Source organism: Colletotrichum aenigma (genome assembly GCF_013390185.1).
Source record: "Colletotrichum aenigma strain Cg56 chromosome Unknown KSG_Cg56_contig09, whole genome shotgun sequence".
Taxonomy (NCBI): Eukaryota; Fungi; Ascomycota; class Sordariomycetes; order Glomerellales; family Glomerellaceae; genus Colletotrichum; species Colletotrichum aenigma.
Window position 1 is genome coordinate 3,541,822 of NW_023500915.1, and position 13,686 is coordinate 3,555,507.

At 56.2% G+C, this 13,686-nt stretch overlaps 5 protein-coding genes across 5 annotated transcripts; 3 read left to right on the top strand and 2 right to left on the bottom strand.

The window, feature by feature from the left end:
• Positions 1 to 2,159: 2,159 nt before the first annotated feature.
• On the top strand, positions 2,160 to 3,775 carry CGCA056_v013627 (Mitochondrial import inner membrane translocase subunit tim17; the record flags this gene model as incomplete). The annotated part of the gene is made up of 8 exons (XM_037328870.1): positions 2,160 to 2,202; positions 2,259 to 2,285; positions 2,452 to 2,475; positions 2,531 to 2,648; positions 3,166 to 3,226; positions 3,514 to 3,535; positions 3,592 to 3,671; positions 3,728 to 3,775. 8 exons carry the CDS (start codon positions 2,160 to 2,162, stop codon positions 3,773 to 3,775), a joined length of 423 nt encoding a protein of 140 aa, XP_037172690.1.
• Positions 3,776 to 4,302: 527 nt separating this feature from the next.
• iaaA (Isoaspartyl peptidase) lies at positions 4,303 to 5,702 on the bottom strand (the record flags this gene model as incomplete). Its single annotated transcript, XM_037328871.1, has 2 exons — positions 4,303 to 5,508; positions 5,565 to 5,702. 2 exons carry the CDS (start codon positions 5,700 to 5,702, stop codon positions 4,303 to 4,305), a joined length of 1,344 nt encoding a protein of 447 aa, XP_037172685.1.
• Positions 5,703 to 6,102: 400 nt separating this feature from the next.
• On the bottom strand, positions 6,103 to 9,542 carry DUG2 (putative di- and tripeptidase DUG2; the record flags this gene model as incomplete). Its single annotated transcript, XM_037328872.1, has 3 exons — positions 6,103 to 7,743; positions 7,790 to 8,820; positions 9,416 to 9,542. The coding sequence occupies 3 exons, from the start codon at positions 9,540 to 9,542 to the stop codon at positions 6,103 to 6,105; spliced, it is 2,799 nt and encodes a 932-aa protein (XP_037172684.1).
• Positions 9,543 to 10,732: 1,190 nt separating this feature from the next.
• CGCA056_v013630 (uncharacterized protein) lies at positions 10,733 to 11,215 on the top strand (the record flags this gene model as incomplete). Its single annotated transcript, XM_037328873.1, has 1 exon — positions 10,733 to 11,215. One exon carries the CDS (start codon positions 10,733 to 10,735, stop codon positions 11,213 to 11,215), a length of 483 nt encoding a protein of 160 aa, XP_037173255.1.
• A 361-nt stretch (positions 11,216 to 11,576) lies between these two features.
• On the top strand, positions 11,577 to 12,884 carry Pkd1l3 (Polycystic kidney disease protein 1-like 3; the record flags this gene model as incomplete). Its single annotated transcript, XM_037328874.1, has 1 exon — positions 11,577 to 12,884. One exon carries the CDS (start codon positions 11,577 to 11,579, stop codon positions 12,882 to 12,884), a length of 1,308 nt encoding a protein of 435 aa, XP_037173256.1.
• Between the last annotated feature and the right edge of the window lie 802 nt (positions 12,885 to 13,686).

The window sequence follows — 13,686 nt, forward strand, 5'->3', positions numbered from 1 at the left end:
GGACAAATGACTTACGCATCTCTTTGAGTCCTTTAGGGCGATAATTTGAATGCAAAACCACGGGAGGGTTTCTCCATAAGCCGAGGAAGTGATGCTTCTTGACTCGGGCCCAGTCCCAAAATAAATAAGCACAATCTCGGTACCAGTCATTGCCATCGATCAATAGACCTCTGGTATAACTCGTGGTCAAACTGGCAGCGAACCAAGACTCGCGAGGGCCTAGATCACGATCTCTGTCTTCCTTGCGAAGAACACGTGAAACGAGTCCCTTCTTGGTAGTGTTGATTTCTCCGTCATGACCGGGCCACCTGACTTCGATCAAGCCAAGTGCCGAATGTTCATTTACCGAGAACTGAGCACCCGCGTCTTCCAGTGCCTTAGGAAAGTTGACTGCACAACCTGGGTACCGCTCAAGCAATTTTTTCATAGAATCGTAATCATCTTCCGTCACCAAATCATGAATAAACTCAACCCCTGCAGAAAGCCATTTTGATTAGGGTTTGACGCAGTAGAATATATCTTGTGAGTAAATACTTACCCAAGTCTGTCTAGTATCATTGCCCGCCCAAGGTGTGAGGTAATCTACCTTACGAAAACCGAACTCGACGTCGTGTGCGAGTACATCACAGGAAGCTGGGGAAAGGGTTGATTTCGTGAGAATCTGTGCCTGGCAGTAGAACCATCAGAGTAATGCGTACCTTTTGCGAATATCATCTCGAGAAAGTGGTATGCGCAGACGATCTGCTCATTCTCCCAAGGCGAATGCCGTGAGAAGAACCAATCATGCCACATGTCGTTGGGATCTACAAGACCTTTAAAAAGGGCGTAGAAAATTTCAAGGCGGTAGAAGGCCCGGCGAAAAACGGTCGCACTCAGTCGGTGACAAAGTTATCGCCCCGGGTAGACTCCCGTCGTTCTCACGCAAACGGCCCCAAGCAAGTTCGGCAAATTCGGTGGCGAACCCATTGATCACATTATATTTGCACTCCAAGAACAGAAGACCATAGGAGCCTGAACTCAAGTGGATGAACCGATAAAAGGTTTTCACTAAGAAGCTTGGTCGCTCAAAGAGCGCATTGAGCAGCATGCGGATATCGTTGGAAGCATTGCCAAGCCTATCAGGGTCGCTGAAAGGCTCCATCCCATCGTCGGAGACTGCATCATAGTCGGGAAGTGAATCGTTGGCATCGGAAGATTCTTCGGCGTTGTCAAGAGATTCCCCGGGACTATCAAGAGAAGGTAAGTCGGATTCGCCATGGGAATTTTCAGAGTCGCCAAGAGATCAGTCGTCGGGCTCGTTGTCGTATCCCCAAAGTTCCAGAAATATCCTTTCATCGTCGCGACATACTCCGCACAGCTCCAAAGCAGCAACGTAGGGCAATATGACTGGTCCGATGTTGCGATCAAAGATTGCAACGGCCATCTCTTCTCTCTGCTGGACGAATGCATAGAAGCGTCTCCAGCTGTGCAGAGCTGAGACCAGTGAGTGAACGCTGTCAAGATTCCACAGGATGGACTCTATGATCTCTGTTGGCAAGTCTGTGATGCGAGCCATCGTGGACCAGCAATGTGAGTTTGATGGTGTAAATCGATTTTGGGATTCTAGGCACGGATGGAGTATGAAGGATGTTCGAAACCAACAACTTTATTCCACCAGGGTCGTCGAAAGTATGTATACTACGCAGTAGACGGTTATCAGGCCCTACGCATGTGAAATCCCCGCTAGGACCATAACCTTCGTCCCCAAGTGGAGGTCTAGGCGCATTGCCAGGATACCCAGCTGTTGCAAAACCCAAAACCTCGAGCGCCTCACTTACAGCTTCCAAAGGTTGTCACTGAAGCAGTCCAGTGAGGTTGCCTTTTTCGTCTGATGACGAGATGGCCCCAAAAGTAGGTGGACCCCTGGAAAAGGCGGGTCCATTTCCGCGATAAGATAAGGAAAGAGGTTGAACCGCGGATTTGCCGCGCGCCCAAAAAATTGTCACTCCGAGCTTGGTCCGTGTTCGTCATTCCATCGCATTCGGCACCGCGTCAAGCTCTTTGCATCGCCAAATTCTCCACGATCACCGAACGAACCGCTCCCCTCGCCTCGACCGACGATTCAACAGCTTCGAACGAACCCTTCCCGACCGACGACGTAACGTTAAAACATATTCGCCATGGATCACACGCGCGACCCCTGCCCTTGGGTTATCCTGAACGGTTCGCCCCTCCTCAACACCATGACCTAAATGTCGTGATGCTAACGACCAACGCAGATTTTGGTGGTGCTTTCGCCATGGGAGGTTAGTTTTCCGCCTCTTCTCGCCCGAGCCTTTCCCTCCGAAGCTTTGCGACAGCTGCGACAGCTTTTACGAGCCGGGTCCGAAAGCTGCCCGCTCAGCTCTCTCGCTTGCATACTTCTATCAGGGCTCGGGACGATTTGATGAAACATACTGACATATTTGAAAGCGATTGGTGGAACACTCTGGCATGGTAGGTCTACCGGCTTGATTCCACCTCTGCAGCGGTTCTAATCCCGTCTCTGCAGGTATCAAGGGCTTCCGCAACTCACCGTACGGAGAACGTCGTATTGGTGCCATCTCGGCGATTAAGATGCGCGCTCCTGTTTTGGGCGGAAATTTTGGGGTCTGGGGTGGTCTCTTCTCGTCCGTGAAAAATCTCTCCAATGCTTCGAAACTTTTCGAAACTTTTAAATTTCGAAAAATTTCGAAATTTTGATGCCGATTTTGATGCTGATTTTGAGACCCAGGACTTTCGACTGCGCGGTCAAAGGAATTAGGCAAAAAGAGGACCCCTGGCAAGTGTGGCCTTTAGGCCACACTCAACAAACCACATTTCGCAGGCTGGGGAACAGTTCTGCCAGCTTCTGGCTCACGTCTCTCCGGCGCGCTCTCCGGCAACTTCACTAGCCTGGTCCCTTTAGAGGACTTAAGGTAGGCAGAGGGCCTAGTTCAGGGCAAGAGCGTACCTCAGCCAGAGGGCCCGGGTCGGCCAAAAGGCCCGGGATAGGCAGAGGACAATCCTGCTGGAGCGCTTGAGATGGTGCCAGATTGCCACAGAGAGTGCCAGAGAGAGCCAGAGAGCTGGCAGGTGGCAGCCTGTGAGATGTGGCTTGATGGGTGTGGTTTAATTCATCCCTCATGATTGCTAATATTATGTTAGGAATGCCATCCTCGCCGGATTCTGCACAGGAGGAAGTTTAGCCATTCGAGGCGGATACAAGGTCAGTCCCCCCGCAAGGAACATCATCAACCGACCATCGCCCGCACCCCTAGGCCACATTGTAAAGGCCTACCGCTTGTTGGCATTCTCCGCCACAATGGCTCTCTCTAGTGCTGTCTCTGGTGGGCTGCTGGTCTTCCCTGCGTATGTCGCAGCCCTTGAGCCCTAGGAGATGTGTAGCCACTTACTGGCAGATCTTAATATCAAGGTCGCTCGGGGATGCGGGTGATGGGTTTCGTTTAAGACAACCTTCCGCGCGAAACGACATATCTAACACAACGAGAACAGGCTGCCAGGAATGGTGCCATCGGTCAGTACAAGCAGAAATGCTGCCAAAACTTTTCTTGCTGACAAAGTGGTGCACAGGATGCGCAGTTCTCTTGGCTGTCATCGAGGGTGTCGGTATCGGATTCCAGAAGATGTTCGCGGGCTCGACCAAGTTGGAGGTGAGTTTCTGCGCAAGCCAAGCAGCATCGTTACGCCCAGAATGTACTGACCTCAGGCCTCAAAGATGCCCCAGCCTCCTCCGTCAGACGGCGCCATGGTCTAAATCTGCCCCATGATGCCTCTGAATCTGTCAACGAACCGAAGCGGTGCTTCCACGCCGCCAACGAAACGACGACGCAATCGACCACTCTCTACTCTTGCAGTTCAACCTCCTTTTCCGTGGGGGATGTTGAAATCTGTCTTTACCACGACCGACGACTTCTGTTTTTTAATCGACCAAAATCACGCTATGCGGCAGGGGAAGGCGTTCCATGTAGTATAGACAAACGGCTCCAGTCAACCGGGACTGGAGACTCTGGGGAGAATCTCATTGTGGATTTCCTGAACCGGACGAAAATTGGGGGGTGGCAATCTTGGGACAGATCGACACGGGCTATCTGATGTTTGGAAACGGCCTGGGTCATGATCCGAGATAGAAGGGATACGGCGGACTTCTCCCCTTTGACACGAGTATGGAATCTGTGTGAATAGGAATTGCACTGATATTCAACTCGCCATCTGTCTGCTTTTGCGTTCTACGTCTCGCACTGCTCATGCTCTGCTAGGCCTGTCTATCTGCACCGCGTCAGATCACCACTTCTCGGCGTACAGCCGAGCATCCATGCCCTCCTCGACTTCGTCATGGTAAATCTTCGCATGCGCCAGGCCCTCGTCATCGATCCACGCCCGGTACATCCCATTACAGTTGAAATCCTGCAGAATCTCCGACCTCACGCCGACGACACCGCCCTCCTCGTCCCTCGTGACCGCAATCTCGATCCCGATGATCCCGCCCTCGCCCTCACCCGTAACCCGCCACCGGTCTCCAGCACTCCTCTGCAACTCCCCTCCGGCCCCAGCAACAAACGACACGGCCTCCTTGCCCGACAAAGGCTTAAACCTCGCCACAGCCCCGACCGTCCTGCCCGCGGCCACTCTCCAAAACGAGTCCCCGTTCCCCGTGCCCGACGCCGCGATCGCCCTCGTAGTCTTCACCGCCTTCCCAAACACAGGCGTGTAAACGCTCAAAGAAGGGAGACAATCCGCCATCAACCCCCTCAAGCTCTCCGACAACACAACCCCAGGACCGGCCTTCCCAAACGCCCCCGTCGGATCCCCCTCCTCAACCCACTCTTCCGCCCAAAACCCAGCGCCCACACTCGGCGTATCCCCAATCCTGCCCATCAACTTATTCGTCAGCCCGCCCGTCGAGGTCGCCGCGCACACCACCCCCTCCTCGTCCAGCGCCACCGCGCCCACCGTCCCCTGCGGCAGGAACTCGCTCCTGCTCCACGTCGCATTCCCCTCCTCGCCGGTGCGCTCCCGCTCCAGCGCGCGGATATGCTCGTCCCACCGCCGCTGCGTGAAGAAGTACCCCGGCTCCACGAGCTCCAGCCCGTACTTCTCCGCAAGCAGCTCCGCCGTCGGGCCGTGCAACAGCGTGTGTCCCTGCGCCGACGGCGCGTCGATGTCGGAGGAGGAAGGGTGCGAGTCGCTGCCGCCGCCGAGGTCCGCCTCGCCGTGCTCGAGCATCGCCTTGGCGAGCAGGATCGGGTTCCTGACGTGCCGCAGGCCCGTGACGCCGACGCCGCGCTTGGCGAAGCCGCGGGTCACCATCACGCTGGCCTCGAGCTCGTTGATCCCGTCGCGCGTGAAGACGGCGCCGTGGCCCGAGTTGAAGAGCGGGCTGTTTTCGAGGAGGGTGACGGCGTGGACGGCTGTTTCCAGGGCGCTGGGCAGGGCTGCGGTTGCGGTGGTGGGGGTGGGGGTTGTCATGTAGGCGTTTGTCTTGCTGATCTGTGATTACTCTGTTAGTTCTGACTTCGACGGTGAGAGAGGAGGGATGCGTGTACGATTGTCAAGAGGGCGGCGCGGTACTCGGCGTACTGCGGCGGCGCGAGGTTGGCGGGTTTGATGTTGCCCGCGCCGCCGTGGATGATGAGCCGCGGCTTAACCTTGACGGCCGTCGGGGATTGGCGCTTGTACTCCATTTTCAGGTCTGTGAGATGCGATGAGATCCAGAAAACATTCAATACATCAGGATGAGCGCTTTATGAGACTGGGAAAGGTTGTGTGAGAGGTGCCGGTTTGAGACGACGTCGGGGGAGTTGACCGGGTGTGGTTGATAAGATAAGATAAGCTGGACAGCCCAATCCAGGAAGCTCTCCGGTGGGAATCGGCACCGGGAGGCCGAAGTTCGGATCACGTCAATGGGGAGGTTGGAGGCGACATTTGGAGCAACGCTGCGAGTCAGGCATTTCGCAATTCAAAAGCGCGGCGTGTGTGCTTCTAGGAATGCTCTATGATTTTTTGGGTATCCTTTCTATGTTTTACAATCCAGAATCCTATGTTTAATCACCCCTCGAACGCCCTCTTTTTGATAAGTATGTGCTACAAGCGCGCAAAGACAGAACCAATGATTTCCCTGCTTTTCAGAAGGTTGATCACCCTTAGTCGCTCATTGTCCAAGTGACCGCCGTCGCTGGACTGGCCGCAGGGCAGATGAGCAGCCGGGGCGCCGAACTCCTTCTCGAGGAAGCGGATGGCGGGGATGGAGCCACCCTCGCGGATGTACAGCGGCTTCTTTGGCCTCTGTGCCTTCTTCTTCTCTTGCGATGTTTCTTCTCCGTTGTTGGCATCGCCGGTGTCGAAAACATCACCCCAGGCCTTTACGATGGCTTCTTCGAGTGCCTGAAAGATCTCGTTGCTGGGATCGCCGAGCCAGGGTTCGGCCTTGTTATCGATCTTGATGGACAGCGAGTTCTTGGACTCGAGTAGTCCAAATTCAGACTCTAGATAGGTGTTCAGGGAGGCAATGACATCGTTGACTTCTTGACCAGGCACCAGGCGCAAGCTGATATTTGCGCTTGCGTGGCTACTGACTAGACTGCCGTCCGGGCCAGAGACCTTGTATCGGTGGATAGTCAAGTTGGGCTCTCTCCAGCGTGCCATCAGTGCCGTCTTGAGCTTATCCTCAGGACCCTTTTCAGGGTTCTGGCGCATTAGAGTCGACGCGATCTCATCGTAGCGGGTTTCTTCTTCGGCAGTAACTGGTAAGATGCTTTCGTAGAAGCCGGGGATGAGAACCTTGTTCCCAGGACCCTTGAGTTTGGACAGTGTGGACGTAAGGTCGGAGAGGGGTTCGTTGTTCATGTATGAGCCGTCAACACCGGAGTGGAGATCAGGTAGGTGGGAATCGGCGCAGACTGTGGCGTGAAGAACACCACGTAGGCCGTATGTGAGGCAGGGAACCTCGTCATCGAGCCAATAGCTGTTGGCTAGTAGGATATAGTCGACGTCGCCGATGAGGTCCTTGTTCTTGCGGACAATCTCTCTGAAGCCGCGAGAGGCGGACTCTTCTTCGCCCTCGATGAGGAAAATAATGTCGTTGGCGAGCTTCTTTGCTTGGAGAAGGTCTGTGACGGCATACAGGGCGGCCATGATAGGTCCCTTGTTGTCACTGACACCTCTGCCGTGGAGATAGCCGTTGATGCCTTTCATCTGGAACGGGTCGGTTTCCCACTTGCCCTTCTTGTTGTCTGCTGGCACGACATCGTAATGACCGTAGAATAAGATTCTCTTCCGCTTCTCAGCTGGCTCGAGCTTGCCGTTGAATTTGGCGAGGACGACTGGGTTGTGGGGACTGCTTTCCGTGCTCAGCATCTCGACCTGACCACCCAGGCGCTTGAACAGGGAGCCAAGGAAAGTCGCTCCTTTTCGGCAGTCTTCTGCGAATTCCGGTCGCGAAGAGACGGTGCGATACGAGACGAATTCTCCCAATGATTTGACCATGACATCGTCTGCCTCATCCACATCTTGCTGTTGCTCGTATGATGAACAGTCGATGTTCCAGATGGCTACGTCGTTGTCATTGGCGCCTGTGATGTAGTATTGCCTGTTGTTGTATGTCGTTACTGCGGATGCGAGGACCTTGCCCTCGTGGGCTTTCCAGCGGGCTATGCACTGGTACTTCTGGCTGATGTTCGCGGTCTGGGTGTCTTTGTATTTGCCGTAGTGAACTGTGGAGTGTTTCTGCAGAAGTTAGTTGCGAACCATGGGGAGAAACGTGCGAACGTACGCTTGCGGATCCTGATCTGGAAGCACTGAAGAGATATCCCCAGTTCATCTGTAGGGTCATGATGTCGCCCTTGTGGCTCTTGATCACCCTCAGCTTGGACTTGGTATCGAGGTCCCACAGCTCAATGATGCCCTGCAGTTTTCCTGCATAGAGAAACGAGCCGTCAATGGCCAAAGACATGACCGACTCAGCATCATCAGACCCAAGCGACATCAGCTCCTGGAGACCCGGCTCCCGGTCGCTCTCCTCAGCCTGCTTGTCTCCCTCGGCGCCGAGCTTCCACAGCTTGATCGTTCCGTCGCCACCTCCGGTGATGAGAACCTCCTCGTCAGGCTCCACCAGGACCGTCGGGCCTTTCGCCATCAACATCGAGTATACATAGCCGTAGTGCGCAAACATCTGCAGCGCTCCCGGGTGAATCTCGACGACCTTCTCCGACCTAGGAATCTGGGTCCACCGCTCGTCGGTACGACGCGGCGTCGTTGATCCTCCTGCAGCCCTCGAGTCGAAAAACCTGTGATTCCTTCGGTCGGGGTGCTGTGACGAGTCGTGAGGCACCCCGTTGTTCGGGTCGGACAAGCTGACCCATTGTATGGAGGTGTTCTGCGCGCCGACGTAGACCGTCTCGTGCTGCGCGCTGTAGGCGACGGAGAAGATGTCGCCGACGTCGTAGGTGCTGTAGATCTCGTACAGGCGCTTCATCGTCTTCGGGCACCACACGTTGATAAGGGGGTCGCCGGCGCTCGAGAACAGCATCGAGCCGTCGGGTGTCAGGTACAGGCTCAGGACGCTGCGCTTGTGCGCCTGCACGATGCGCTCCTGGTGGAAGGTGGCCAGCGACCACACGACAATCTCGCCATCCTGTGTGCCGGCGTATATCCGCTCCTGCTCGGCGCTGACAGCGAGACAGAGGACAGAGCTGTCGTGCTTGAGGTTGTGGAAGAGTTCGGGGGCGACCGTGCCGCAGTCGTCCGTGTCGCTCAGGTTCGTCGAAAGGTCGGAGGCCGCGATTGCGGAGGGCATCGTGTCTTCTGGGGCGCGGAAGGAAAGCGTGCGTCAGCAATGTGCGTGTCTCTTGAAGGCAGGTACCCAAAAGCAGACTTGGGACAAGAATGGAACGAGACGAATGTGCGTTTTTCGCCTTTTCTTTGCCAGTGTGGCAGCCCGTTGAGGAAATTGAGACAATGAGGTGAAATTGGGCTGGCGTCGGCTGATGGTGTGACGCATATCTTTTGGGAGGGTCCCCTAAAATGCCACCGCTGCGGTATCGCAACGAAAATGGCGAATGACGAAATGCGCTAGAGGGGGGCCCTGGGACGCGCTGCGCTCTCGAGGTCTCGCCTTTCCAGGTGCACCCCTAGCGTGGATCCCCCGGAGCGAAAGACTCCAGACTTCTGGGTTGGGTGGATCGGTGCTGCAGTTCTCGGGCTCTAGCTCCCGCTGCCGCGGGGTCCACTGCTGTATTTTCAGGGGATTCCTAGGAACCAGCGTGACACTGGTCGCCGAGATGCGAAAGGCGTCTCGTGACAGTCTACTTCTCTCTCCTCAAGACACTCGTCTTCTGTCGCAAACGGGGCTTCGTCGGTGGTAGTCATGGAGATTGGAGCATACGCGAACAAAACTCACCATCTTCATATTCCGAAGACTCTTCTGACTCGGGAGACAGCTCAACCAGCTCGTCCTGGATCTTGCGGCACCCCTCGCAGTCGTCCCCCGGAGTGTGCCCTCCTCCTGACTCAAAAACCACAGCCATCTGCGCTGTGTGACGGCTCCTTTCTGTCCTCTGCTTAATCGACAACGGGCCAGCTGGATCGATGTGTGGCTCCTCTGGCTATTCTCGTCCAACTTGGTGGGGAGCTCTCTATTTGTACGGCAGCTCTGGACGCTTTGTCTCTCTCACCGCTTCATGACGCAACATTGGAGGGGATGGTATCATACGCTCGGGGAGTCAGGTCAATCAAACGATAAGACTCGAATAGAAACAAAAGGCCAGCGTTAAGGTATGATTCTGTCTAGAAACGAGATTAGGAAGACGACGGCCGGGGAGCACTTAATGGACATCCGGAGGGCCGAGATCGGTTGCGTGATTTCACAGCCCGTATTAAATATCTGGACGCCCGCATTGGATCGTTGGGCGCCAAGGGGCCGACCTGAAGCTGTCCTCTCCCCCATGGCCCATCTTAGCCAGTGGAAGTCCTAGCCTCTGGCTCTGGGCCAAGTGACACACGCCGGCTGAGACAGATCCGGGACGCTCGCCGACAAGAGAAGAAGGAATTCCGGCTGGAGGACCAAGGGCCTCAGAGACCCGCGTGTCTGGGCCGGCTCACCGCAAGATGACCAGTGGTCGGTCAGGCTGCGGTGCGCCCCAATCCAGGGTGCGTATGGTGATCTTCCGAGCGATCCCCCCGGCGTCTGCCCTATTGGAGGAAAACACGCGTGCTCCCGGGGATGCAAACAGAATACTGGACAGGCTGTTCAACTAGGGGATCCGAGCCGCGCAGTGGGTTGCGGTAGCTGAAGCGGCCTTCCGTTTTCTTGCCGATAGGATTGCTCCATGTTAGTGTTGGTATTGCCGGCAAGATGTTGCCAGATATTGCTGGCAGTATTGGCTCAGCTGACTTCGAGATGAAGCAAGCGATAGATGCCGGTCTCTAAAAATCCAGCCATGGTGGATCATCTGTTGGTTGCACGAGTGCGTTACCTTCGACCACCTACGATGGCTCCCGCACCCACAGGAAACCATGGCCAATGGAAGAGCTCGTTGATGACTGCCAGCTAAATTAAGGCTGACTGGCGTCAAACGGGCTTCCTTCCGGATTTGAGATGCTTTCAGGATTCAAATGACATCTACAGCATCAAGACTTCGTCTGCAAGGTTGTTTGTATCGTTTCGCATATCGCTCAAGACTTTCCACCTACAATGGCAACGGGCCAGAGAGACATCATGCAAGACGTCTCGTCAAGCCAGAGCAGGGTCATCTTGCCTCTAAGCAAGCCCTCCGCACCAGAACCCGCGGATAAATCTGTATTCCTCGCCGGAACGACCAGCAAGAGAGATTGGCGCAAAGATCTGATTGAATCTATCGCCCATCTGCCTATCACCATTTTCAACCCCTTTCGGCCCGACTGGGACAGCACATGGAGGGAAGACATGTCGGACACGAGGTTCAAGGAGCAGGTCGAGTGGGAACTGGAGATGCAGGAGCGCGCAAGCATCGTCATTGTCTACTTTGAGCCTGGGACAGAAGCCCACATCAGCTTACTCGAGTTGGGGTTGTGCGCGCGGTCTGGGAAGGCCATCGTCGCTTGTCCTGAGGGCTACAAGAAGAGGGGCAATGTCCAGGTGGTGTGCGCTAGGTTCGGTGTTCCGTTATTGGAGAGCTATGAAGACCTGCGTGATGAGTTGGTTCGGAGGCTAGAGAACTAAGACGAAACAAGCAAGAAGCTCCTAGCAAATGCAGCACCGGTGAGCTTGCTCCAGCAGACCTAAGATACCTACCTTGACAAATGATTCTGAACATCGAGGTGTGAGATACTGTGTCGACACGGTCCTCCAAAACAGCGCCGGCCCGACATGATCCCGGCTGCCACTGCCAACCTATCCGTGCCGCACATGGAACCCCCCCACTTACCCAATCCGACATGGTTCGCAATCCTCCAATCCAACCCAAGAGCTTCGAGTCAACATCGCCAATCTTGTGTTTGCTCAAATTCTTAATTTTGTTCCCCCTACTTTCTTTCGTTCGAAACAAAACAAAAGCATCGATACCCATACCAATTCTTTCACCATGGACGATCAGTTTGGCGGCCGCACCGACGATGACCTCTTCTTCGACGACTTCGAGCCCGTGGCAGACTCGCAACCCGTAGAGACAGTCGCCGCTGCTCCTCCCCCTCCCGCCGCCGTCGCGACACCGCCCGTCGAGCCACCCAAACCCGAACCTGCTCCCCCGAAACCCGCCGCAGCCGAGAAGCCTCCTCCGCCTCCCGCCAAAGCGCCGACCGCGCCCCGCGGCCTGGCAAACTCGCGATTCAACACAAACAAGCCCGCACCTGCCCCGCGTCCCCCCCGCCAACAGGCCCCCGCGCCCGCTCCTGCCTCAGCTCCCGCCGCAGCAGCACCCACCACCACGACAACCATCACCCCGGCCGCCGCCGCGCCTCCTCCCCAGGCACCCACCGGCCCAGCCGCCCAGACCCAGCAACAACAACAGCAATCAGCTCCTCCAACCGCGCCCGCGAACAAATCCGCCTCGCCCGCGCCGCCCCGCGACAAGCCGCAACACGCGCCCGCCGGCCTGGGCGGCAACACCGCCCTCAACGCCGAGGCGCGCCTGCAGTCGGGCGCGAACCCACGCACGAAGCTCACGGAGACGGAGCTGGCGGCCAAGATGGAGCAGATGCGCATCCTGAACGCGGAGAAAACGCGCAAGTTCGAGCAGGCGGAGCAGGACGAGCGCAACCACGCAGAGGCCTACGCGCGCGGCATGGAGGAGGCGCGCAAGCGCAAGAAGATCGAGGAGGAGAAGCGCAAGCGCGGCGAGGAGGAGCGCAAGCGCATGGACGACGAGAGGGCCAAGAACCGCGAGCGGAAGCTCAAGGCGATGAGCATGAAGGAGGGCGGCTGGGACGAGGGCAAGGAGGCGCTTAATGCGGAGGAGGAGAGGAGGGGCTTCCGCGGGGCGAACGGGGGGATCCGGGGGGCTAGGTCTGCGGGCCTCTCTGGCAGCAGGTTTGCTAATGATGGCGATGAGGGTGAGAGGCAGGACAGGTACGGCGACCGCGATGATCGCAGAGGTGGTCGTGATCGTGGCGGCGGCAGGGGTCGCGGCCGTGGTGGACGAGGTGGACGTGGTGGCTACGGCGATGACTTCGCCCCCAGAGACCACAGGGAACCTGGGTCAAACGGGACCCGTGATGCGAAGTCTTCTGCGCCGGAGGCGAAGGCGCCCGCTATCAACACGGAGGAGTTTCCCGCTCTTCCTGGCAAGGGCAAGACCGGAGAGACTTCGCCGCCTGTGTTGTCACCTCTCGGCAGATGGGACGATGAGATGGAGGCTTTGGATGCGAAGATGAAGAGCGACGCTCAAGCCTAGGAGGCATTCAGACGCACCGAAGCCGACAAATCTGAGTCGAACCCTCTTAGCGCCGAGGAATTCCACACCCTTGCCGAAGCGTACGGGTTCAATGTCAAGAGGAAGGACGACACAGCTCGCGAAGCCCGAGACGCTTGAGATACCCACTGAGGATTCGTCTCGGATCATCTCCAGAGACAACATGTATGAGCACATCGAGTTCTGCGCCTTGGAAGACGCACTGAGCGGATTACGAAAACAACGACGGCATATTGAACGTTGTCACGCAGCAGGAGTAGCAGCGGGTGGGTAAAATTATGAGGGCGCTTTGTAGCATTTGCCCCCGTTGCAGGTGGGCGACTATGGGCGTTTGAAAATGTAGAAGCCCGTTATTAGCGTAAATACATAATTGCCCATGAATCCAAGCCGCCGGCCAAATCAAAGTCCCAAATGTGCCTGGGTGGTAGACCTAGTGTGTTTAAAAGGCTGCTCTGACTTGCGCCGTGCTCCAACGCCGTGTTCGAGGCCTAAAAGACTTAGTATGGACAACAATGAACTCCAGTGGTTCGTCACCCACGTTACTGTGCATTCTGATAAAAGCAATGTCGAAAACCATCTTGCGGCCCTTTTTGGTTGAGCTTCCTAGTCATCGATTGACGACACCCGTAGGAAAGGCCTGCTGATATCCATTTTTTGACGTGGAGCTTTGCCGGTAAGCCAACGGGGTGGTGCCATTGGTCGCCAGGCGATTTGAATTGACCGTTGCAAGAGGAGGTCAGCTTTGCGAAGATGGTAGCTGTTCCTCTCAGTCCCTCTCGCCATA